Source organism: Podarcis liolepis, assembly GCF_965112155.1.
Source record: "Podarcis liolepis genome assembly, chromosome: 8".
NCBI classification, from domain to species: Eukaryota; Metazoa; Chordata; class Lepidosauria; order Squamata; family Lacertidae; genus Podarcis; species Podarcis liolepis.
Window position 1 is genome coordinate 60,871,283 of NC_139560.1, and position 26,997 is coordinate 60,898,279.

The following is a 26,997-nucleotide window of genomic DNA, read 5'->3' on the forward strand; positions in this document are numbered from 1 at the left end:
GGGTGTGTACTCACAGTCACTGCAGGAGGAACACATGAGCACTTGGGTTGTACCACTCCCCCTTGTCTCTTTCTGCCTTTCTACCTATTCTGCATCCAGATTCAGCTATAATCCAGCTGCTGCCTACTACTCATTACTCTTGGTCTCCTCAGGCTGACTGTTCCGCAGCTACCACTGTAAGCTCCATGGCAGACAGTTTTGCAACAAGTGAAGATACTCCTAACATGAAGCAGGTATGGCTGGTGCAAAGCACAGGACAAGCACCCTGCTGGAGTGGCATCTTGCCAATCCCAAATGTTTGCCTTTTCCTTGCAGGATTTACTGAGTTCTACCCCACCCCAGATGCTGATCAATCAGTGCTATAACTGCCATATGTGTTGTTTCCTTATTCCCAGAGATTGATAGATAAGGATTGCTTTCCCACACTCTAGCATGATCTGGCTTCAGCTGGCTTCAGGATGGAAATCACAGAGGCTGAGAGCTTGAAGGGTTTAGGAGTGGCCCTTCACCCCTGTTCAGTCAAAGATCCTTTACCATGAGGTTAGAATGCCTCTTGGGATGTACAGCAGTGAATGAAAATAAAAGCAGGCAGTGAGCCCTCTGCCTCTGCCTATCCAGCAGAACCAACCTATCAGGCAAAATAGCAGGGTATGTAATGGATTGATCACATAGGTTGCCAGGAGTGAGGCAAACGAAAAGGACTGTTGGCCCATACACAGGCTGAGTTATTGGTACCATGCAGCACTCTTCTGGTGTGCCTGGTATGGAGTAATACTCAGATTGAAACTTGGGTCCCTTGCATGTAAAATGTGAGCTGTTTCACCCAGCTAGGATTCCTTCTGGATTCCTGGCATCTATGCAGGTGTTGAAGTTGGCAGAAGAGAAGACAAATGGCTCATTATGTGCTTGATTGTTGTCAGCTGTTATAGTATATGGTTTCAGGCACTGCTCCATGGTGTTTGCAGCATGACTTCAAGTCCTGAAATCACATTCTCTTTTGCCTGACATGACTTTAACCAGGCATACAAAAAGGGGGGGGGGCTACAATTTGCCCTTTTTTCTGGTGGACCTGAAACTGCCACATCCTGCTTCCCAGTCCAGTATTGTATACAGTGAGCCTCTGGAGGTTGATGCTGTCAATGCCTTTTGCTGCATGTGCTGACCCCTGGGCTGTGGGGCAAGAGTCCTTGTGTCACCAGATGATATTGAACCTTTGTCCCAGTAGGGCTGCATGTACTCTCTGCCCATATAGCTATGATGGTAACATACTGTGCAGGCTTTCCTTCTTCCATTGAGACTGTATGTTGTGCTCATACAATAGTAGGTGTACGAAACAAAGGGATTTGAACCCCTGGCCTGTAGGTATGCCTACAGACTGGCAGAAGCAGGGTCATTGCATGCTGTGCCTAGAGCTGATGGGGATGCAACTGGGGTTGTGCTCCTCTCATGCATTAACTGTCAATGTCTGTACAGGTGCAGGGGAGGCCAGCTCACAACAGAATGACTATGTGAAGCTCTACCCTGGGCCTTTAAAACAAACCCTAGACAGGGGAAGCATGTGGGCATTGTCACTGGAACAGTTTCCCCATGGTAGTGTGATGGGGGCAGTAATCTAACAACATCTGGGAACTAAGTACTGGAAAAGGCTCTTTTAGACTTCAGAGAAGCTTCAGTGTTGGCTTAACTAAAACACACACACACACACACATGCTAACATGTAACACAGGACAAAACAAAGCAACGAAAAGACACCGCAAGAAGAGTGAAGACTGTAAAGAATAACACACAAAATTCTGAGTGCCAACTCGCAGAAATGTGAGTTTATCCCTTTTTTTAAAAAAGCAAGAACTGTAACATGGAATTCTCACTTTGGATAATAATTTCTGCCATTTTTGAATTAGTACATCTTTTATTTATTTTTAATAGTGGAAATAGAGTAAAGTACTAACATTTTTTTGATAACACTAATCTGAAAACATTGCCCAACTGCATGAAAACATATTCTACACTAGGATTTATACCAAGCAAATATTTTATAGCAAGCAAATAGTTTAATCATGCATAGACTATGTATTTGAAACATTAAAAAATCAAATTTGCATCTTTTATGTGACATTTTAGTCAAAATTTTAAAAAAATTAAAAGTGATTTTGATTGTTTCATTCTTCACATATGTGGGGAAATGCTCTTTTAAAAACATGGCTTTGCAATGGTAGCTTTAAAAGCAAAAAGGAACACATCAGAAACCAACCTCTCATTTAAACATTACTAGCAGAAAAAAAGGTTCTGGATTGGCATACCACTCTTATACCACTCTTTTTCTCCAATCTACCAAATATGAAACCACCTGCTTCATGTTAAAACATGCTTGTACTAAAGGATGCCAGCAGTCAACATTACAGAAATGATTCAACAGAAATGGATTCCTGACTACTGTTCTCTAATATCATATTTAATTTTAATGATTTCTTTTTTAAAGAAAGAAGTGTGTACTAGGCAAATTTTATCCAGTGCCTGGCAATGTACATTTCTATGAACTCTTACATAATTACAGACCTAGATCATCATCAGCTTAGATACATGCCTGCAAAATTTCATTTTATAATCAAGGCAAAGGAATAACAATGCCTGCTATAAATATGCAGGAATATTTTTTTCATTTACTCTTCTCAGCTACATAAATAAGATCTCTAGCTATTCCACCATCAGAATACACAGTACAAGTTAAGCAAAACAAAAGATCCAAAAATAGCTTACAAATTGCTTTAACTGGAATTTTAATACAATAAGAGCTTTAAAGATGAAAACCATTAATAAACTTTCACCTACAAGAATTCTTCCGATTATTCTCACTGGTTCCTGGAGAAGACATGGCAGAGAGAAACAGGCAAGTAAACAGAAGCACAGTGCAGATCAAGTGAAACCTCCAATTACTAAGCAGCTCTAGTGATGTACATCTTTCCCGTCGTAAAAGAATGATACTACACATCCATTCCCCCACTCGAGAACTACACAGGACAGACCACATCAATTGGTCATTCACATAAAACTGAAACAAACAAGGACAAATTCTTCCACTGTTGCTCCATAAACTGAACATAAGCTGTCAGGAGATGTGGTATTCCAGAATGCTTGCCTATATCTGGGAGCTACCACATGCCGTTTGAAAAAGGGGTGGTAAGTGGTCATAAGGAATACACTAACAGCTAATACTTGATTGTCTAACAAAATGCAATACATTATTCAATTAAGCCACTGATGAACAGATTTCAGTTTAAATAGGAACAGGTTATTTGGCTCTCCCCTCCCAAAATTACCAATTATGGTTGTGTTTAATAACCCTTCAGAACAGATTATGTACTAGTCTTGCTAGAAATGCATTTTCCCCCTTTTGCATGTGTGTGGTGTGCGCACACACGTGCATATACACAGAGAGTCTGAACTTGAAAACACTGTGCTAATGTGTGATACACACATCACACAAATTATTCAATCACAGCTTATTATGATTTGCTCTGTTAAGCCAAATACTCATTAACATTCCTGTGCCTGATAATCTCAACAATGTGAGTTTTCACAATTTAGAAATGCTTTCTCAAGCAAAAAAACATGATTTAAATGCAAGCATACAGTTAAACCTGTTTGTGCACAGTGGGAGAAAAAGGGGGGTGCAAAGTGTTCCCTCCCAGATTTTAACTGCTCTTTTTATACCTTATCCAGTTCTACATTCTGAGCTACCCAGTATCATACATGCAACATTGTAATTGTGGGAGCATCATACGTTTACACAGGAGCATTATGTTCCCTCTTTTTGCACTATTTTAAGGCTGCAATTTGAAGCTAGTTTCATTAACAGAAACATCACCTGCATACCCTCACTCGTCATTATCTGCTCAACAGGCAACAGTAAGGAATACACTGCGTATCTCAGTAAAGACTTACGGAATAATTCAACATCATGCTATGCCAATCGTTCTGTCAGGGCATGCATTTCTACTTGCCATATGGAATAGCACTCCCCCCCCCCCCGCGCACCGTTCTAGGAGTTCTCCCAACTCCCCACCCCAAAACAATTTCAAGGGGCATGGAGGGCAAGGGGGAAGCTCCATTGTGCAAGACACAAATTTCTTGTTCAAGCTTCTACTGATATGTCTCACTTGCTGAATCCCTGTCATACAGTATATACCTTGCAAAGTTCAGAAAGAGGTTAACATTAAAATTATCATTAAAATTATCCAAGATATCCCTACCTCCCACCACCAACCTAGAAAAAAACACTAGAAGTACAGATGAAGGCTCATATCACTAGAAATGGAGGATCATATCACTAGAAATGGGCAGGAGGAGCTATGCTAAGATCAGACCATGTTATGACCGAGGAGGCAGGTTTAGTTCTTGTCTGAGGACTATCCCTACCTCCGGGTCTGGTCCTGACCAGAAGGATACTGGAATCAGCAAGGGAAACCCACATGACCTGAAAGTGTTGCTGTGCAATGCCAGGTCAATGATGAATAAGACCACTGCCACCCACGACCTGATTGTGGATGGAGGATTTGACCTAGCATGTGTGACAGAGACTTGGTTGGATGAAGCAGATGGGCCTGTCCTTGCCGCTGCTTGTCCACCAGGTTTCTCTTGCGCACAGCAACCCAGGTCATCTGGGCGGGGAGGGGCGGTTGCAGTGATTTTTTAGGAAGTCATTAGTTTGCACCAGGCGTCCTATTGGGAAGACCCACTTTTCTGAGTGCATGTTCTGGAAGTTGGGCAATAGGGGCAGTACAGGATTCCTTTGGTGTACCGACCTCCCCGCTGCACCAAGGATTCCCTGCTCGAGCTGCTTCAGGTCATGGCAGATGTTCCCCTGGTGACACCTAGCTTGGTTGTCCGAGGGGATTTGAACATCCATGCCGACACGACCTTACAAGGGGCCACTTGGGACTTCGTGGAAAGCATGGCCTCCATGGGGCTGTCCCTGAATAAGTTTGGCCCAACTCATAGCCACAGACATGCCTTAGACCTGGTGTTCACCTCTATGGATGTTGGTGATCTGATATTAAGTAAAAGTGAAACAAAAGAAGTGCCATGGTCAGATCACTTCCTGGTGCAACTGGACTTCTCCGCGACCCTTCCCCTCTGCAGGAAGGTGGGACCAATTTGGATGGTCCGCCCCCGCAGCATGGTTAACAACCTCAAACTAGTCTAGTGATGTTTACCCTGTAAAGTATCAGTAACTCAAATATAGCATCTTGTACTTTCCTTGCCAGTATTGTACTTTCAGTGAAGCGGGGGGGGGGGGGAGATGAGTGGCAGCCATGTTGCAAATAAAACCTGTAATCAGATCCAAGTATCCATAGAAAATGGTTAGGACTTCTCAGATACATCTACTCCCTCATAGACAATCACATCACTATTTAAGACATATTTCAAGACCAGTTCTCATCTCCACATGAAACTGTTAGAAAGTATTGAAAACTTTATTACAATTTTTTTCAAAATTATTTCAAAGCTCTGAAGGGCGGGGAGAGGCAGATTTCAGCTGGCACTGCCTATTCTACTAAAAATATCTGTAGCTGAAACTCATATTGCAATTTAGAACAAAGAAATAATCAAGTATGCCTTACAGCAGAAATGGAAGTGTCCACTTGAATACATACATTTGGAAATCACTGACATTTTATGGCAGTCAAAATTAGTTTTTCAATAATTACAATAATTGCTTCATGGGAGAAATAAAATTAACTATTATATGAAACTAGGAAGTCAGAAATATATATTTACTATTCATCATCATTGTAGTTTACAACAGAGCTGCCCAAATACACACAGTTGTACAACTTTATTAATATTAACTTTAATTGCTAACCCTTTCTATATCAAATGATCTAAGAGCAAGTTACAATCCATAAAATAACATAAAAGACAAAAATCAATGCAGTCGTAAATATAAATTAAATATAAATTAATCCTTGGAATATCAAAAGCAACCAGTTCCTCCAATTTCTATATTGAGTTTTAACATATGCCAGTGACGCCATTCTCCTCTTGTCAGGGACTGGTACATTCAGACAGCAACCAGGACATCCCAGAAGACATGCAAGGCACTGAGCAGTTGTACCTCGGAAGCCAAATGGAATCCATTCCGGAAGTTCATTCGACTTCCAGAACATACGGAAACCAAGGCACAGCTTCCAATTGGCTGCAGGAAGCTCCTGCAGCCAACCAGAAGCTGTGGAACACACACTGGATGTTCGGGTTCCAAAGATCGTTCGCAAACTCCTTGACTGAGTGGGGGGGGAGGGGACAAGTGAGGTGCTGCAGGGTTCTGACCTGTGCCCGGTGGTTGTTACAATATTTTTATCAATGACTCAAATGAATAGAGGAAATCTGCAGATGGCACCAAGCTGTGAGGGCTTGTTGAGAGAATCTTTATTGCAGTCCAAAGAGCCATAGAGTAATTTCAGAACAAAATACAGTTAAGATAGTCAGCCATACAAGATAGAGAAACCGAGGTGGTCATTTTGTTTGGTCTTAAGCATGATAATCGTTGTTTCTTATAACTTCTGAAAGAAACTTTGCCACAGCCAGTATAATATCATTAGACCTGTCATCCAAAAGATATTTAATATGGGAGGCTTCCAATTTTCCTGGCAGATTTGCTAGTAGGGGTTTAATCAGTTGGTCCCTTGCTTGCTTGTACTGCCCACAATGCAGTAAGATATGCTTCATACAATCGACGTCCTGAGAACATAAAGCCTATTCTGATAAGGGATGCTTCTCAGTCTACCATTTAGCACTTCCGATAGACTTACATTTAGTCTGGCTTTGGTAAATAAACGCTGATAGGTTGGTACAGACAGGTTCCTAAGATATGAGGATATCTGAAAGGTGTACCCATATTGGATTCCTGAGGAGTAGCTAATGCCTCAGAAATAGAATCAGGATTCAATGCGAGCTTAACAAATCAAAGAACTGGACTCAAACTAACAAAATGAATTTCAATACTCAGTCCTCGGATCCTCCAGCACCAACTCCAAGACTACCTTGGTCAGGAATGAATTCTAGGCAACAGGATAGATGGTACTGCAACAGTATCCCTATTATCTATAGTTCAACGTGAGGTACAGACCCACATAACCCTTAGCAGAATGGATGTGTCTCCTCACAAGAAAGATAAGACTCACTGTGGATTCCTGTGACACACACCCTGGCTAATCCTCCAATCTGTTTTGAGGCTGAATTGGGTACCCAGGTAGAAGGAGCTGAGCTGGATCAATTCTATCCAGCCTGTCCATCCAGTTCTCAATAATATATGTCAGGTCAGCCCCCAATGGACAGACCTGACATTTAGCTGCAGCACTAGATCAGAGGGCAGGCTGAATATATAAACACACTAAATTCTATGCACAGAAGACAGCTATGATATATGCCACTGACTTTCAAAACTCAAAGCTAGAAGATTTTTTTTAAAACATAGTTTATATTGTTCACTCTATAATGCAAGAATTAATAATAGCACAGAATTACATTTACCTACTCTTTGGCCATCTACTAATGGAGCCTGAGTTTAAAGCTGTCATGACAAACAAGACATTTTCAATACCAAGCTAAAACAATGTGGCATTTTATATAACGTGCCACTTGTTATCTGTTGAAGTTAATTGACTGTGTTATGCAATAATAAAATCACTCACTTAGCTAAGCAAAATCACACATTTAGCAATTGCTAACAATTTTTAAAATGGCAGGTTAATATTTTGTGCCTCACACATTTTGTCTCAACAAGTTGTGCATCATAACTGCCCACAACAGCAGGAAACACACTGCCATACTATGGATTAGTAGTCATCCACCATAGGCACAATGCCCACATGCAACATATGCTTAACAGCATTCAACACCTCAGGGCAGTTGGGAGGATGAAAAGTCTGTAGACACCTCCTATATCCCTTTCCAGCCTCCCCTTTTCACTCAGTCAAGGAGTTCAAACTGCAGGCTCACTGTTTATTAACTTTACTACCAGCATATCAGCACAACAGAGCATTACTTATTTACTTCAACAAGAAACATATATAGCCAGGAAGACAGAGTAAGACGCTTGTTTGCATTATGGTAGCTAAAGCTGATCTGCAGAACTGGTCTGCCAGAAGTTAGTGCAATACAGAAACAAAAGTGAAATAGATAACTTTTGTTACATTTGATTTTGTAAAAGTTGTCCTAAGGGGTGGGGGAGGATTTGAATTACCTTTGAAGATCTCAAGTTCTTTCCTGTAAAGGGGGGGGGGAGGGAGGGAAACAAAACAAAATGCATGATCACAAGTTTAGCTGCACAAAAAGTTTTGTCAGCAACAGGAAAAGAATGTAAAGTTGTGTGATTTTTATAAGTACAGTGGTACATTGGGATGCGAACGTAACCCGTGTCCGCGTGTCACGTTTTCTAGTTTCTGCGCATGCGCGTGACGTCATTTTGACGGTCTGTGCATGCGCGCACGGCGAAACCCGGAAGTAATGCGCTCCGTTACTTCTGGGTCGACGTGGAGTGCAACCCGAAAATGCCTAACCCGAAGCATATTCATCCCAAGGTATGACTGTATGTTAAGTATGTAAGACTGCTTCTCATAATCAGGGTGTATAAAACAGCATTATTACACATAATAAATTCATCTCAAGTCAATCAACAGTTGATATATTTTATTCCCACTGACTGCAAAAACAGCTTTGAATGAACAGTATAACCAATTAATCTGTGCAAGAATTTAAAAGCAAGCAATTTGAAATAGTTTAAGTATGTTTATCAAGTTCTAAAAAGTTCTTTCAATTATTGGCATTATTAATTTGGAGACAACAGAAGTCATATATCCAATCATATTAATAAAATAAGTATAAAGACTACTCTAAATGAACTTCAGAGTTGAAGGATTTAGTGTAATTCTACATTTTAGCATTTATTACTTGTAGAAAATTGAATGCATGATAAAACTGTAACAGAAATTGCTTGGGGGAAAGATGAAGTTCTATAATATAAAGAACGGTAAAATACACAGTATCTTGGAGCCAAATGTACCTGGATGGCTACATTCAGAGAGATGGAGAAGCAATAGTCTATAAGGGTGCTGATTTCTACAAACATCCACCAAAGAAATGCTTTTTCTCAAACCAAGATCAATATTAGCAATGCTTAATCAAGGGCAAAGTGGCACAGTGCTCATTTTTACATAATAAGGTAAACCTTTTCCAGTGCACCCTTTCTGATTAACTGTAAATAATTCCAGCCTGCTTCAAGTCAACATATAACATACAACATTCTTTGACTGAAGTAATCTGAGGAGCACCCATTCTTTCAAGAGAAATCTCAAAGGAGTTACTGGCAATTAGATTATAAAAAAACAACCACCAAGGCTGTGTCTTTCAACAAGCTGGAATTCCTATATTTAGTGCAACACTGAAAACTAGCATATATTGACTATGGAGCAATGTCAAATCATGAATGTTGCCAATAGGCACAGCTGGCATTAGCGAATGTCATCTTCAAGGGAATGGTAGTTTTTTAAGCAAGGGAAAAAGGTTCAAGTCAGAAATGAATATTGAAATGAATTTAGCTATGCGATATATTTAAATTCTTTTGTTTCACATGTACAGTAAATGTAACAGGACAGAGGAACAGTGATAGGTGGTTTGGATTTAGGGGGACTCAGGTTCTAAACCCTGATTGTTCACAAAGGAAATGCATTAAGTATCTCTCAACCTAATCATAGTATTGTGGTGAAGGTTGGATGAAAGTCCAATATAAATCACTCTTAGGCTAGGAATTAGGCCCCTTGAACTCATGTGTGGCTTCAAGGACACTTACTTTCTCCTTGCCTTGAGCACTTCAGGTAAGGGTAGCTTCTCTCCTTTGGGCAACTCACATGGATAATGAACACCAGATAAGGATTATATACTCCTGCTCAGTCACCCTAAACTGGTGCTGCTACCTTTCAATTTCTTTAAATAACATATACATTCTCCTGAGTAGAGGGATGGGCTCTCCTAATGCCCACAGCCTGCTGATTAACAAGGTCAAACTTGCATCAGTTATGCTACCTCAAATTTATTATGGCATAACTTTTTGTAACCACTTCATCAGGTGCATGGAATAGCACAAAATTCTCTTTCGTTTTTGCTGCAACAGACTAACATGCATACCTCTCTGGAAATCATGAAACTACAGTTTCCCTGCAATGTTCAAACCTGAAAACTGTGATTTTAAGCACACTGTACCAACTAGGATTGATCATGGTTCATATGTAGTACTTGGCAGACTTTGGACTGTAGGGAATGCTTATATCAGTTTCCTAGTGTAGACTTTATAGGGAAACTGTGGTTTAACAAACCATGAGGTTTTCTTGCAGATGGTGCATAAGGAGGTGGCAGCCTGTGAATTTATCCCTGCTAGAAGGAGAAACTAGAGTTTGTTGAGTTGAGAATGTTACACCTGAACTGGGTAGGTGAGTCACCTTAGAAAAAAGCCTCATTTGTCTGGTATCTGAATAGGTGCTGCAATGTGGGATAGAAAGCAACTACATCTTCCTCTGTTATAATACAAGCATCTCAAGAAACATTCTAAAAGGGAAGATTTGTGTATACTATGTTCCTTCTTGAATGGCAGTTGTTAATAACATTCTGACAATAATGTATCCCATTAATTGAGTTCTCTCTCAAATTATTAGAACAGAAATTGGTTGGTAAGTCTTTGACAATAAAAGGCATTCCTTGTTCTGTACAGTAGTACCTTGGTTTAAGAACAGCCCTGTTTATGAACTATTTGGTTTACAAACTCCGCAAAACCAGAAGTAGTGTCCCAGTTTGCGAACTTTACCTCGGTCTAAGAATGGAATCCGAACGGTGGAAGGGCACTGGTAGTGGGAGGCCTCATTAGGGAAAGCGCACCTCAGTTTAAGAACGGTTTCAGTTTAAGAACGGACTTCTGGAACGGATTAAGTTTGTAAACCAAGGTACCACTGTATAAGTAATTATTCACTCTGTTATCTCCAATTTTGTTCTTCTGGTTGCATCTTTAGATTTTTCCTCCAAAAGAGTTCACCATCTTACTTGGTGTAAATTTAATGCATAATTCCAGCTCTTTTCTTCAAGGATATAAGCCCTACGATGCAAATCACCTCACTAATGTGTCTCCAGAGTATGTCAAAATATGTCATTTAGAAATCAAATAGCTTGGCTGCAATTCTAAATCCAACTGGCCTGCTAATTAAATCAAACCAGACTAAGTCATAATCACTTGATCCAAGTTTATTCCTAACACCATTTATCTTATCCTCACTATATGTCAGCAGCAAACCAGACACTACCTTTTCTCCCAAGAGGTGAGTGACAACTTGATGAACCAATTTATCATTTAGCTCACCCAGAAATAGCTGGTCCCTGCCATTGCTAGAAGCATTTATTTTTTCATCTGTACCAAAGAAATGGAGTCCACAATTACTATGCAATGCCCTTTACTATGAATCAGAGCAATGTTGACAAAAGATGACTAATAAGGCAGATCAAGTCACTGCAATTAGTAGAAGACTGAAGGCCTAAAATATCCAAAGTGAAACTTTTTCTAGCACATATTCAGCACAATCTTAAGCATGCATAAGACTACAACCTGAATCTGAAAGCCAACTGCAGGCAGATAATTCCTTTTCATGAAGGATTCTGGGACCTCAAGTTTCCATTCTCAGACAAGAAGATATTTAAGATGAACATATATTTGCACAGAAAGAAGGAATTCACAGTCAATAATATAAAAAAATTTTTTTAAATCATAATAAACTCACCGTTTAGTCTTTTTGTAATTTTCAAGCTGTAGTACTTGCATATGCTTGTATCTTTCCAATTCACACTGTCCACAGAGGTCTTCAAGATAAAGTAAATGATTTTCCATTTCCTTAAAATTTGCTTCCAGTTGCACTGTGTAACAAGATATTCAAATATCAAAATAGGCAAACCATTAGGAACATAATTTGTGGTGATTTTAAGGAAAATTTTGCTTATCTTGGCAAACAAGTGATGTCTCAAAACTAATCACAGGACTGGGGATATGGCCAATGAGGAAAGAAGGTTATTCTTCCCTCCTTTTCCCTTCCCACCAACACTCTCCCACAATACTGGCCTAGGCTTCACTGAACAATCACTACATGAAAGAAGATCCATGTAGAAAGATCTAGTGACTTTATTCCATAAACATCCTAAGGTGCAACATCCTATGGAGCACACACAGAAGGACCCAGTAGCCACCCACCACAGGGAGCAATCCCTTTCCACTCCACAACAGTGATCAAGATGGTGTATGGAGAAAGAAGCAACACAGACCATCTGTGTCACACGCACACCAACAGCATTAAACAAAATTTAGTGCTCCATTATTGCCTGCCCTCCTCTTGTGGTTGTAAAATATGATGAGTGTTCACAGGCTCTTTACAGCATGTTACAGTTGTATGGTCTATGATGATCATCATTGTTTTTACCAACAATTCACAACTCCTGATTATCGTATTGTTTTACTTGCACAACTGTTAAACTTTTTATCTATGTTAATTGTACATGTTTTTGTCTATTTAAGGAACTGAGGAATCATTTAAACCCCACATACTGTTTGAGTAGGTTTTTGTACTTACAATGTAGGGTATTTGGTTATTTACATTAAACTATACCATTCAACGGGAAACAAGCAGTCTCAATAAAGGCAGGGTCTTCTAAACTTGCATGCTCCACATATGCTGTGACACACACACACAGCCCAACACACACCATGGTTAGGCTGAAAAGAACCACTTCAATAGGTTCCAATGAAATGAAATCCAATCAACTCCAATCAAATGAAACCAGTTGGTTAGGTTGTTTTTAATCTTAGTTGCTGGGGGGAGGACACAATATTCATGGAGAGTGCAGCTTGGGGGGGGGTGTTAACCCTACAAACCGCAGCTGCAATCCCCATTAATATCACCCCAAGAAATTAGGCATAAAGCTAAAATGATTTTTCCCAAGCTCAATTGTTTTTGGACGGGGTGAATAGAAGCTGGCCTTTATGTGGTATGTGCTGATGAGTCACACTGTATGCATATAATATATGCAATGGTGCAGGGGGGGTACATGCAATATGAATTCTGGCTAGGCTAACTCTTGTTTTGGCCCCACCCACCACTGGCATGCAGTCCCAGATGACTGGCCAAGAGGGAATGTGGTCCTCAATGCTCCCCTCTTCCTCATTCTAGATAGTGATTTCTGGAAAAGTAGCAATCGAGCACCCCCTAGTGGAGACTTTACAAAGCTCCAGGTAGTTTACATGACCAGGGGTCCCTATTTTCTTACTACCTACAATGAACTTTACAAATGTCAAGCATTTGCCAATTTACTTTTACTCTTTTTTTAAATTGTGCTTTAGAGAGCTTTCCAAATAGTAGATTAACAACTTCACAAATACTAAAATAATGGCACAAGAGAAGATATCTTATATGATAAAAATTAACAAATGTACATCAATTAACCCCAAGAAGGTAGCAGAAACTTGGCATCAGTGTCTTCAGGCAATACTGAATGAGAGGAAGATTAACAGATTGAAGCTTAATCCAGACAACACAAACATGCTGTTAGTTGGGAATCTATCTGATTTGGATGGAGATATATAACCTGCTCCAGATGGGGCTGCACACTTCCTGAAGAATGAACTACACAGCTTGATGTAGGAGAAGTGGTTCTCCTATATCAAATTTTAACAATAGAGGCCTACATGGCATTTGCAGCTAAGACTAGCTCTCTACATTAGACTTCCCTTAAAGACAGTTTAGAAATTGAAATAGGGTGACCACATACTTGAATCTAACACTGGTTATCAATTTGTGTCTGGACTCAATTGAAGAAGCTCATGCTCTGGGACGCGACTATTTAAAGAAATACCTTTGCCCACATTCATACATGGGATTAAATATAACCTTCCAAGTCTTGCTCTTTTATCTCCCAGGGTACCAGAGACAGGACCTTTCTGCAGCAACACCTCAATTATGGAACTCTCCCCCTAGGGAAATCTGGCAATCCTCCTCCTTCTGTGCCTTGAAACATTCCTTAAAAGCATTATTATGAATAGTTTTAATTTTTGTATGCCAATTCTTATTATTATACCTTTAATATACCATTACTAAATTTTTAACTGTGATGTTTTAACATTTGTATATTCATAATTTTCAAGCTGCTTATGGGAAAGCTTCCTAAAAGGTGAGACAATTCTTTAAATAAATAAAGCGGAACACACACACTTACTCAAGCTAGTGGTTGTAGATTCCAAATCTGCTAAAAAACCCGGAATTTGCTGGAGCTGTTCCTGAAGGTCTAAGAGACTGCTTCTCTTCTTCTCCCAGTGAGCAGAAAGCATCACAACTTCACTATCCACCAGCTGCAATGTTTAAAGCCAAGGATAAAACTAACATTATTAAATTTATTTTAACTCTCCAAACCTCTGTTAGGGCTCACGAGTCAGCTGCTAAAGCCTTAAATAGCTACACATTTCAATTCACAATATTTTCAGTGCAAAATACAGATAAAACAAATTTCAAATAAAACAAAAAAATATTCAAAGTTATGCTAATACACTATACTAAATATTTTTCCAAGTTTGCAAAAGTATTCCTCGTACACCTGGCCATGGTCTCTCCAAAAGTGAATGGATGTTATTTACTTTGCAATGCGAATTCTGATTATGATAAACTCTCAATTTAACATTAATTTTAACACTTTGCATTATGTATTCCAATATCCCATAGTCTAGTCAGTCAACTCTTTATTACTGCAGGGATGGGGAACTTTTTTCAGCCTGAGCTCACATTTGCTCGCAGGCAACCTTCACAGTGATAGGTGAGGCAGAGCCGCAAATGTGACTCTTATTCTACAGAATACTACATTCCATCCATGCAAGAGTTAAAAATCTCTATACACACACATACCCCTTTGCCTTCCATTCCAGCAAGCAAGAGTCATTATCACAGTACAAAATATATTCCAGCCAGGCAAAAGCACTTAAGGAGATGCAAAGAAGGGCCAGTGAGATACATGACCCAGGGGAAGGGGGTGTGAATGTCCGGGGGGGGGGGGCTTCAAGAGCCACATTTGGCGCCTAGGCCTGAGGTGTCCATTAACATATTCATGTCTTTCCTTTTAACAAGGCAAACCTTTGCAGCTGTACAAGTTGAAAGACAACTATTTTTTTGAAAAATATTGGAACAATAGATTTTAACTGAGAATACAATTGTAAATTCAGGTATCAAATCAAAGTTTATGCCAATTCAGCAATTATTTCTGCTACACATTTTAAAGTTTATAAAACCTTCTGCTGAAATTTCAGTTAGATATTTGGTATTCTGTAAGTATCCAAGGCAAGCCACAGCTTAGAAAGCCAGCAAATCATGAACATGGAACTCCTTGACGTTGTCATCAATACTGTAAGATAGGTTTAATTCTATAATATATTTTTGACATTTGAAGCCTAATATATTTAACAGGAATATGCCAAAGAAAAGTATATTTATGTACAATTTATTTGTTTTACTTACTTATATAATGTACAACTAGTTTCTATTTGCAAGTAATCAGATTGATTTGAGTTTTGATTTGATGACATGTGGCTATATTCCTATTGCTCTTAAACCAGTTCAGGAAGCAAATGTATATGAATAATTTTAATTTTGTTGGCAATCATCTTGAGTTTTGCAAAGGTTTTTAATTATTACATTAGAATCCTACCCTTCCTCCAAAGCTCCCTATTAGTATTAGTTATATGAATTTAGAAGCATGCTTAAGATTTACAGCTATGTAGCCCACATGATCCCCAGAAATACAGACATATCAATTTGCAGGAACCTGTACAACCCCATTATTCTGTGAGTAGCATGCCACTTCAATTTCCCTGCCATGTACATTTGAGTGAACATAGCCAAGCACTTCAGCTGAACATCCATCAAAGTCAAGTGAAGATAGACCATTTAACTCAAGTGAAGGTGTGGAAGTGCTGAATGGTTGCCTGCAATTAATAATGTACGGGATGTGGGGGATGAATAAACTAAGGCTCCTCTAGGTAAGGCATGCATGTTGCAAGCACGTGGTTTGTCTGAGCCAGCAGAGAGGTAGAGGTAGCTGGGTGGGTGGGTGATTTTCAGCTGACATGGATGGAGCTGCATTCTACATAAAATACCAGGTTCCCAGTTAAGGAATGCTCATCAACGTTCAGGATTCTTTCAAACAGATGTTACATGGTGAATTCTCATTTATATGAGAGATGTGTACCTTCCTAAACACAAAATACCTAAACAACTGCAAAGTAGTTTTTAAACAAAATGTTTGTATGTTAGTTTCTGTTAATGTTTTACCTCTCCAGCTTTTGCACATTCTTTTGCTCCTCTGTGAAGAGTTGCCCAAGTATCTTCATATCTTCACAAAAGAAAACAGTGATATCATTGGACTTATACGTAAGGTTATGGCCACAAGCTCACCTAGCTGTCCTGAACTAAAGTGTTTATTTGCTGTAAGAAAATATATATATAGCTACCAAGAAAAACCGTTCATAATGTATTAAGTCAAACAATCTCGAACTCAAAGCACTCGAGATGTCAAGGCTTAGAAAGCAAGCATTTTTTCAGAATTTTGCAGAGATTAATTGCACAGTTCTATGCACATCTATTTGGTAGCAAGTATTACGGAGGATACTGCAGGATTGCAGCTTAAGATAATGATATGAAAACATGTTTATATTTAAAAACTCCGTTAGCACTGGAGCCTTATCCAGATTCACATCTCTTAAGTTCTTAGAAACCACAAGGTCTAAAACCTGGGCCAATAACACAACTTTTAAATGAAAGCCAAATTTCTAAGATAAGCAGTTACCCTACACAGCTAAACAAGGCTTAGAGGGGTTCGAGACTGCTGAACAATTGCCAGAAACCAACCACACATTCACAAATAAAACATAGAAGAATGAAAAATCCTTAATTTTCCTTAAAAACAAGGATATGGTTTCCCTATCTTCATCTTAGCCATGCTTAACCAGGCTGCACTACCAATAGTGTTTGTGCTCAAGCCCCACTAAACTCAATGGGACTTATGTTTTTAGAAATGCATACTAAGTTTTTTGTTCCACTTTAGCTCCATATAAGTAACCAAATGCTAACCATACTAAGGTATCAATAGGATCAATGAAAACACTCACTTTTAAAAAGAATTAATTTTTTGCTACTGAATATTGAAGTAAACAAGGGGAGCAAGGCAAAGTGCTACAGTATCTTTCCTTACTAACTACATCCATGCCTCTAGAAAAATAAACAAGAATTATAAATAATTGAAATTCAACAGAAGTTTAAATGACAGAATTTACTTGCTCAGTAAGAGTAATCCAGCAGAAAACTCTGGTGAACACTGTATAGACCTGTAATAAAAAATAACAGAATGTGTTAGTTAAGTGTTGAAGTCCTACAGTACTTTTCTAATTATTATTTAAATCACAAAGCTACCTTTTTCACATTGCTGTTGCAAATATTAACAATTATACAACAACTTATACTGGAAATTAAAAAAAACAAAAACCTGCTAATATAAGCTTCTTAATGTTATTCAATAGAACAGACTACAGTATTTGTTATGCCATGTAAACATCATGCAATAAATTGAATTTTGCTTATGCAATTTTTATAAAGCATAATTTAAGAATATCCAACAGCACCTCTGCTTGCTTATTTTAGTCTCTCTTGATTTGTCGCTCAAGGTCTTCAGCCTAAAACACACACAAAGGAAAAGCGGTGAGACTCAAAATAAGGCAATTTATTAAGGTTTACTAAGTGTTCCCCCCTCTTCTGCATTTCTCCTGCCACTTATAAACCTCACTGGATATATCAGTCCAGCTCCTCCACCTATTTTGATACCTCTCCAGCCCCCCATTTCTCTGGTATCATATAACTCCATGCCACTTAGTCAGCTTAAACCATGTAGCAGGGAAAGACTGTAAATAATTAAAAGTAAATAAATAAAAATGCTTAACTGACAAATCACATCACAGATAACTCAGTTCTGCCCTACCTAACATAAAGCTTGCCCCCCATCCTGGCTACGCCCATGAAAGAGGGCCTGTCACATTATAAGCTTGGTGGAAATACTCATGCTAGCCATTAGTGAATCAATCATTGTAATGTACCCAGGCACACTAATGACTCAGGCCTGGATATTCTAGCAGGCATACTCCAACTTTCTCATTATACTTCAAAATCAACAAGAACATAGCTCGATTCCACATATGAACAAGAAGAGTGGTACCTGGTGGTGCTCACTGGTTCTGGTAGGGCAGAGATCAGGAGACCAGAGGCATAGTGTGGGGGGAGTCCATGGGGGCCATGGCCCCAGGTGTAATTTTGTGAGGGGGTGCAAACAGGTGCCCCCACAGCATTCTCCTTTGAGTGAGAAGCTGAGCCTGGCCGTAGCTCCACTCCTGGGTCAGGTCTGACCCAGGGGAGGAAAGCATGAGAATGGGTGGCAATGCTGCCGTCTAGCTTCCTTGGCCATGGTGCACCTTGCACCTGGCCGTAGCAGCTCTGCCACTGGGTCATGTCTGACCCAGCAACAGAGAGCTACAACAGGGCGCGTCCAGTCACAGCGGCTCTGCCGCCAGGTCATATCTGACCCAGCAGCAAAGAGCAGGAGAGTGGTGCCTGGTTGTGGCAGCTTTGCCGCCGGGATAGGCCTGACCCAGTGGTGGAGAGCAGGAGGAGAGTGGGCGGTGGCTTCCCCAGCCCTATCCTTCCTCGGACTGTGGCGCCCGGTAGGGCACCCTCTGCCCCCCACAGAGGTGCACTCCCGCACCTGCCCTGGGTAGCGCAGGCATACGCTCTGCCACTGCAGGAGACCAACAGTAGGTGGAACCACAGCCAACGCCTGGCAGAGCCTATTAACAATATTGCCCCCCCCCATGAGTTCCCCAAGGGCAACACTGAGACTGCAGAGGAAGAAGCTGACTTGGCCTGATTGGAAGTAAGAGGGAGACAGGTGGGAGCGACGACAGACTGAGATTGGTGGAGCAGTGCCCCATTCGCCCAAATGAACAGGGACTCCTCTGGTAACATGGAAAACAGCCCTTATAAGAAGCGCAATTGAAAACTAGTACTGTATCTTCTATCAGCCTTTTTAAAAAGCAGGCCAATAAAATCACACGAACTGGGAAGGTGGAGGAGTACAAAGCACTGCCTGCAACGTTATGAGTCCCAAACCTTTATCATTAACTTTTATATATATAGTATGCATTTTTTAAAAAAAGGAAAGGGGTCCTATTGGCTGGGCTCTTGTTCCAAAACGAACTTACCTTACAGATAATGTACTCTGATAGGAAAGCAATCAGTTGCAAGTTAGCAAAAGCTCCAATCCCTTTTTTAAAAAAAACAACACCGCACGATCAGGTGATAAGCAGCCTGAGTGATTTTTTTTTTTTAACAACACCGAATTACCAAGTCCAAAGTTCATTTAGAAACGTTGGGAAGGAAGGCGGGACATGGGAAGTGACTCTTATTCAGGGCTAAAGTAGCCAAGAACTAATTGACAGCGCGTGGTTTTCGTGCAGCACCCCTGGTGCTATTTGCGGCAGCGTATTAGAAAGAAAACCCGACGCGGGACAAGCCACACGCCCCATCCTCACAACACGCACCTGGTGTCGGTAGTTAGCAGGCAATCCGCCCACAAACGCGAACGCGCTTCTTACACCGCCACACGACGCGCGTTTACTCCGAAGTAAAGCCCCAGTGAATTCCACCACGGGGCTCATTCCCAAAGTGCCTCAAAAGTCGCCTCCTTCCTAGGGGGCGTTTTAACCGCAACTTTCCGCGGCAAACCCTCAACGCCCCACGGCGCGTCCCTCGTCAGCGGAGCCCCGAAGGGCAGCCCCTTACTCCGCCAGCAACCCGCCCCGCACGCGGGCTCTCCCTTCCCTCAGCACCTCAGGGACTTTCAGGAACTTTCTCGCGGCAGCGGAGGCGGCAGTTAACTCACCCCGAGGTCAAATCCTGCTGGACGCTCAGCAGCCGCTCGCGCAGGCTCTCGAACATCTTCTCCTCCTCCCTCCCCCTCTCGGCCCGCGCGACACAACAAGCGGGAAGGAGGACTCCTCGGAGCCCCCCCACTGCGGCACCCGGAGAAGCGCGGGACGCGGCGGGGAGGGGAGAGAGGCGGGGCTTCTCGCGAAGGGGCCCAACGGCCACACAGCCCAACCGTCGGCGGTTCCTCCTCGCGCTGTGCCTGTCAAGAGAAGCCCCGCCCACCCGAGCCGCCCAAACCAACCGCTCGCCGGGGAGAAAAGGGAAGAAACGAAGGCCCGCTCGGGTCGCCGCAGAGAGATATACATAGGTATATATACTGTATCTATGAAAGAAAAATAGAGAGTGAAGCGTCGCCTTGTCAGGATAGGGAGTTTCCGGGTTTCCATCAGAGAAGTCGCCTTCCCCGGGACGGAAGTGAGAACTGCCCCCCCCATCTATGGACAAGTTTAGAATCAGGAGTGATGTTATGTTGCTCTAAATAGATGTATACTTTACATTTTACTTTCTTTGTAATTTTTTCCCTGGATGTTTTAATGTAAACCGCTTTGAGGGTTTTTTTCCTTAAAAATATAAAGTGGCATAGAAGAGATATTAGTAGTATTATCATTGCTGCTGTTAATAATAATAATAATAATAATATTGCACGAGCTTTCACGCGGCCCCACTGCATACGGTGGTTCCCTCCGATCCACCCACCAAAAAAAAAAAAACCAAAACCCAACAACAGTGAAATTCAGCTCTTGTTTGTGTGGGAAATCTTGTTTGCTTGTTTATGCGAATATTTCAGTCCCAATAATACGTTTCAGCTCTGTCTCAGCGAAAGGGGGGGGGGAGAGAGACACCAGTGCAGAATTCAGAAGTTGAGGCTACGTGTCACTCAACAGTTTTTATAGCTCTGTCGGCGAGATAGAGCGATCTCTTTCACATCACGCGCGCGGTGACGTCAGCACGTGACTCGGTCTTACTTAAACCCGCAGCGTCTCCGTATTTATCGCAATTGAATGAACAGGCGCGCGTGACTGAGTCGTTTTTAGGCGTGCGCATAGAAAATCGCCGTCGTAGGACTGTTGCTAGGATTGGCTGAAAGGTGTAAACGGTGGCAGATGCTATTAATTAGAGCCGTTTGATGAGGAGGCGTTATACCGTTTACTGGTTTTGTTTTTATGTCTAGCCTAAATATTCTGTAGTATTCATCTTGTTGCAGCTCTCTGACAGATTAAAACGAAACCATGGAAATGATTAGATGAGAAAACTGCCTAATATTAATACCTTTGACCGCTTGCTCTCCAGGGTTTCAGGCATAAGTTTCCCAGCCCGTATAGCAGAGGAGAGTATCGGACTATTTGATACCCTTCATCAACGTGGAGGGTGGAATATATGGGTTTGCACAAACATACAGTTTTGAAGAATATTTGGCATATAAGCACAGTATAACAATAATAATTCTAATACTACTGTAATTCTCTGCTTTCATGAACTACCCTCAGCTGTTCAAAGTTTTATTTATTTTACATGCTTTATCTCAGAAGTCATTAAATTACTCCTGTGAAATAAACCAGTATTATTATCCTATATTACAGCACAGAGGATTAGGGTGTAATCCACACTGCAGCACCTTTCATTTGTGAGGCAGCATTGTGCTGGGTTTTTGTTTTTTGCTAATACAACTGCTGCTAATGTGGCACTTTGGAATACAATGTTGCATCTTCTCAGTTTATAATAGCTTTCTGGAGTGTGTGCCATTGTAAAGTGCAATAAAAACAGGGGCGCCGACTTATAAAAAATATTGGGGGGGCCCATACCGGGGTCCTGCCGCTGGTTCGCTCGGGTAGCCGGGAGAACGCAGTTCGAGGTGGCGGTGTTGGGGAGAGACCCTCGCTCAGAGCGCCACGAGACTTGGCGGCCGGCGGCCTATCTGGGGGGTTTTGGAGCGTATTTCGGCGGAGCGATTGGGGAGGAGGGGGCTTGTTGCCAGGGCAGGCAAAGAGTTTTCCGCAAGAGGATGGAGGGCAGGTTGAAGAGAAAATCCTTTCGCTTTTCTGGGGCGCAGGGAAGTCTCAGAGCCGGAGGTTGGGGAAGGGACCCCCTTTGCTCTGCCCTCTTCTCCCGTCTTAGATTCGCATAGGGGTCCCCACCCGAGCTTGCCTGGCCACCGGGCCACACAAGGGCCGCGCTCTACGCGGTGCGCCTTGCTAGCCCTCTGGGCGCCCGCTGCGCTGCCAATGACAAGCGGGCGACGTCGCAGGCGGGGAAGGCGTCACTTTCTTTCCCGATCCTTCATCCTGCCAGTCTTCCAGCCCTTTTTTGGGTTGGAAGCTCGTCTCGTTCGCCCTTCTCCTTTCTTCACCCTGCGCGCAATTTTCCTCCCTCGTCTCCCTCCCCATTTCTCCTTCCTGACTGACTGACTGACGGGTTCGGGCTCGGGCTTTGGCTCGGGCTCGGGCAGCCACAGCGTCGGCGGTGTTGGCGATCGGCGGTGCGGGAGGATGGCCCTCCCGGGGGAGCCGGCGCTGCTCAATGGGGTTGCCAAGGAGACAGGCCGGCCGCCCCCCTCCCCCGGCCCGGCGCCCCCCGCCGCGCCGGTGCCCGTTATCGAGCTGGTGTGCGCCGGGCGCCCTATAAAAGCCGCGGACGCGCCAAGCGTCGACAGGCAGAGCCAGCGCGGCGGCGACGCTCTGCTGGAGGGGCGCCTGAGATTATTGGGGGGGCAGAGCCCCCCCAAACGAATTTTTGAGGGGGCTCGGGCCCCCTCAGGCCCCATGGAGTCGGCGCCTATGAATAAAAAGTATTAGTGTCTTAAGTCACTTGTACTGCATCTTGTATCATGCAATGTGAGAAGTGCTTGAAATGTCAATTTAAAAACCAACACCTGCGTGAAATGTGCACAAGCAGTTAATGCAAGTTAATGGAGAAAGCGATCTATCCACCAAAGGAAGAATCTGGTCCTCAGAAATCTGGTGGGAATAGGAAATATCACTTACACCCTGCCAGCAAGGGCAGGTAATGGAAAGTGGTTGTCTTACTTCAAAAATAATATTGTAGAGATGACAAGTGTTCAGAAAAGTGACAACCAACTTGATCAAGAGGCTAGAGCATTCTTCTATAGAAAAGTTTACAACATTTAGAGCTCTTGATTTAAAAAAAAAGCAAGTGAGGGAAAACCTGATGGAGGTTTCAACAATTATGCAAAGCCTAATGGCTAGAGAGAATTTTCTCCCTCTTATAATACTAGAACCCAGGGACACCCAGTTAACCTTAATGTTGTAAAATTCAGGTCAAATAATAGGAGGGACTTCTGCACATTGCACACTACCACAAGATGCAATGATGGCCACCAACTTTGATAGCTTTAAAAGGGGGAGAGCAGACAAATTTATAATGAATAAGACTATTAATGGCGAATAGTGACAGTGGCTAATTATCTAGCTATCTGGTTAATTGGCACACAAATGTCAGTGTTACAGTGTTCTGTAAATGGGTCCTAATATCTGCTTTCACAATAAAACAGGCAAGTCCCTCTGGAGAGGTATAGTAATAGCAAAAACCACTAGAGGGCAGAGCAGAATCAGGAAAATACCTGATCTTAAGGAAAACGAAGCTCCCTGTTGCTTGAAGTGGGGGGCAGCGGTCCTAGTTTTAATTACTGTAAACTGACTTTAAACTACTTGGAATTAATGTGCTTCTAAACCCTGATTTAAATTGGTAATGCTTATTGCTGATTTTCACTAATAAACGCTGCAGAACACTGAGCTGGTACTGAATCATGCACTCGGAGGGCATTGTGCAATTTAAATATTTCTTCATTTGGTTTCGGCCAGCTATGAAGACTGGACTCCAAAAGCATCTGCTTTAGCCCCTTGTGAGCTGAATATTTTTATATCTATCAGAGTTCACATTTTCAAGATACTGCTGCAGTGTAAAACTAGTGTAGAGTTTTGTGTGTGTGTGTGTGTGTTTTAAATTGAGATTCTGTGACAAAATCTGTGTGCACACATTCTGCTAAATTCTGCTTATTGTTGCCTGAGATTATAGGCCACTTGCACTTCTCTAAACTCAGATATAAAGAAAAGGTAACAATGCTCATCTTTTGTTTTTCTTCTTTTGTACCACTGAATTCTTTCTGATTTAATAGCCATATTTCAAGTAAATCCACTGAAAATGAGTATGACTTAGTTGACTGTTACCCTTATTTATTTGGCATTAACCTTGTTCTCTTGTTTTGTTGTTCTCCAGGCGATCCCTTGCACTTTACACAGAGCATAAAGCCAGCTCTCCAAGCCTCTGCTTCCCCCTGAGAACAGGGCAAATCCCTGGCTTTACTATTCTGGGCTTAAATTTCCAAGAGCATGGAAGCCAAAACAAAGTAGCTGCATGGGGATTCCTGAATTCCGAGGGTGGCAATCACACACTGACTAGCCCAGTTGTGAAACTTTAAAAAGAAAACTTTAAAAGCTTTAAAAAGCAAAGAGATGTCTAACATTTTTCCTGTAGTCAGGACACTTCCAGAGTTCCAAAGTACCCTTCCACTCCAATATTGAGCTCAAAAGGAGTGGGGCAATCTTCAGGTTTCAAGCAGAAGACACAGCACTAATTGGCCAGCTCCCATGATGTCACCCGTAAAGCTTCCTGCACCAAACCCCAGAGCAGTTTTGAAAAAAATTCCTTTCATGACTCCTTGGCTTATTCTAAAGAATGCTACGTGTGTATTGTTTTATGAGCTATGCTGTCTTGTTCTTTCAAGACAAAGCTCTTTAGCTTTGGCATAGTTTTTAGACACTAGCAAGGAATGCTAATTAATGAGCAGTCAAGGCCAGCTTGAAATGCAGATCACACTTGAGCTCTGCCAATGTGGGAACGAACTAGTGTGGCAAAGAGGGCTGAAATAAACAGTTTTGCCCTTTGAATGCGGAGAATAGAGTGAGAAAATGGTCTGGGTTTGGAGCATGTTGGGGAAACATTGCCAAGAGGTTTCTGGCTATTGTAGCAATTCATGGGGCTATTGAAGAGCTGGGCTGATTTGCTCAGGGATCAGGGATATTTCCACCCTAGGCAATTACTGTAAACTAGTACTTCTCAAACTTTTTGCAGTGGCATAAGCCTTCACATCAAACATAATGTCAGGGCAACCCTTCCAACAAATTCTTTTAAAAATAACTTTTTAAATGCCCACTACTAACGGCACCAAACAACATAGTGCTGATTTAAAATAAATAGTGTTTTCAGATCAATTTTATTCTGAATTTAACAATATTACAAACACCTTATGTAGTGAGAGTAATTAATGAAATTAATACTGAATGAAAATTGGGGAGGGAGTTGAACACTGAAAGAGCCCACAAAGGAGAGTGGCAACCTTTAAAAGCAGCAACTCTGGCAGCAAAGTTATTGAAAGTTTCCGTCTCCTGGTCTCTGATGGAAAATGCCTTTGTTTTGTTATATTTGTAATCTTTAAGGCCTAGGCTTATATCAGAGATGCTTCTTCACCTAAAGGAGCAGCATGTTTAACCCCTGCCATCAAGCTGCAGCACAGTGGAAGGTGCTAAGAGCAAGGACAATATATTCCCATGAAGAGAGTTTGAACAGCACATTTAACCCAGTAGGGGGTGGTGCAGTCAGGCAGCATTGCTTACCTGGCTTTCCAGCGTTTTATATTACTGCCAACTGCTGAGAGGGAGAGGTAGTGGTCACAGCGCCAGGAGTATCAGATTGGCCCTGCTGCTGTGCTCTCACCATCCTAAGCTCCCATCTGCCTCACCTCTGCCGCTCTTGTAACCAGCAATGAAACATGGCCTTCGGAGGCCAGGTAACCAATGCCACCCCACTGGCCGCTACTGATACAGCCCTTGGAAAGCACAGTGAGGGGCGAAGGGAAAGGGAAGGGATCCCCAGGGCAATGGCTTGAGTGGTGCATTTAATCCCCATGACTGCAGCTCAATGGAAATCGCACATTGTGCATGCTTGTCTGCCATTACAGCTGCATTCTTTGCAGATCCACTTGGACTGCTTTGTGGAACTCCAGGGTTCTGCAGAAAATAGCTTGAGAAATGCCGTTCTATACTATCCATGCTTTGTTCATTCACTTTTTACATTATGTGATAAAACCATTGTCTTGCTTTCCACATGCTTGTTTCTCCTTCAGACCACAAAAAAATTCTGACTTTTTGTTGTTGAAAGAGTACAATACGTAGTTGCGTTTTCTTCACAGGTATAAATTTACATAGTGTTTATATACATATATGCTGTTCTGATTGTTCCACAAGTGCCAGCCAGAATGATAACCCCTCTCCTAACCTTGCATGCTGTTCTAGTAGTTCCCCTGACACACACACACACACACACACACACACACACACACATGAAATTGTGAGGGGCTCAAAGAGGGAGGAATGGGGCGATTGTCTCACTGTATTCTCAGAAGACCTTGTGCTGGCTTCTGCTTATGGGACTCATTAAGTGAATCCCGTCCATTATAAAGATTATTCTAAACAAATAAATATATAATGGATTCATAGATAAAATAATCATATTTACTTACAAACCCACATAATTTTTTTGAAGAAGAATCTAATAGTTCATCAGAATTTATTTGGAACACTTTGATTGTTCTACTTTTTTGAGTACAAACAATCCTATTCAGATATACTGGTAATGTTCTTCAGCTATACAAAGAGTGTTATCACAGGATCTCTTGGGAGACCATATTTCTGTCAGAACAGATTCCCAAAAGGTCCTGACAGTTGGCCATGCCCATGTGACATGAAATATGTTTGCCTCAGGGGTCTTACAGTTTTAGCTTTGGTTCCTAGCCCCTGGGTACATTTTATTCAGTCTAGCAAGCGAAAGTCAGATTGTCCTCCTGTTTTCCCTGTTCGTCTTTCTTTTCAGAACATTTAAAAAATCTGAC

At 41.8% G+C, this 26,997-nt stretch overlaps 1 protein-coding gene and 1 long non-coding RNA gene across 4 annotated transcripts in view; one reads left to right on the forward strand and one right to left on the reverse strand.

Annotated features, from left to right (window-relative positions):
• Window positions 1-20,977, reverse strand: part of DTNBP1 (dystrobrevin binding protein 1) — a 44,134-nt gene extending 23,157 nt beyond the window's left edge. The window contains exons 1-7 of one of the 3 annotated variants that reach the window (XM_083519614.1): window positions 20,047-20,977; window positions 17,741-17,791; window positions 17,396-17,446; window positions 16,395-16,455; window positions 14,296-14,428; window positions 11,817-11,949; window positions 8,243-8,265 (exon numbers count right to left, since the gene is read on the reverse strand). In XM_083519614.1, the coding sequence (XP_083375740.1) occupies window positions 8,243-8,265; window positions 11,817-11,949; window positions 14,296-14,428; window positions 16,395-16,455; window positions 17,396-17,446; window positions 17,741-17,791; window positions 20,047-20,102 (508 nt within the window). In that variant the 5' untranslated portion in view covers window positions 20,103-20,977. Of the gene's footprint in view, window positions 1-8,242; window positions 8,266-11,816; window positions 11,950-14,295; window positions 14,429-16,394; window positions 16,456-17,395; window positions 17,447-17,740; window positions 17,792-19,705; window positions 20,013-20,046 lie in introns of those variants that run through there. The other 2 variants (XM_083519616.1, XM_083519615.1) reach the window with 2 other exon arrangements.
• Window positions 20,978-22,876: 1,899 nt separating this feature from the next.
• Window positions 22,877-24,764, forward strand: LOC310714463. Its single transcript, XR_014529801.1, has 2 exons — window positions 22,877-23,952; window positions 24,327-24,764. It is a non-coding gene; the product is annotated as an uncharacterized lncRNA (long non-coding RNA).
• The last annotated feature ends 2,233 nt before the right edge of the window (window positions 24,765-26,997 follow it).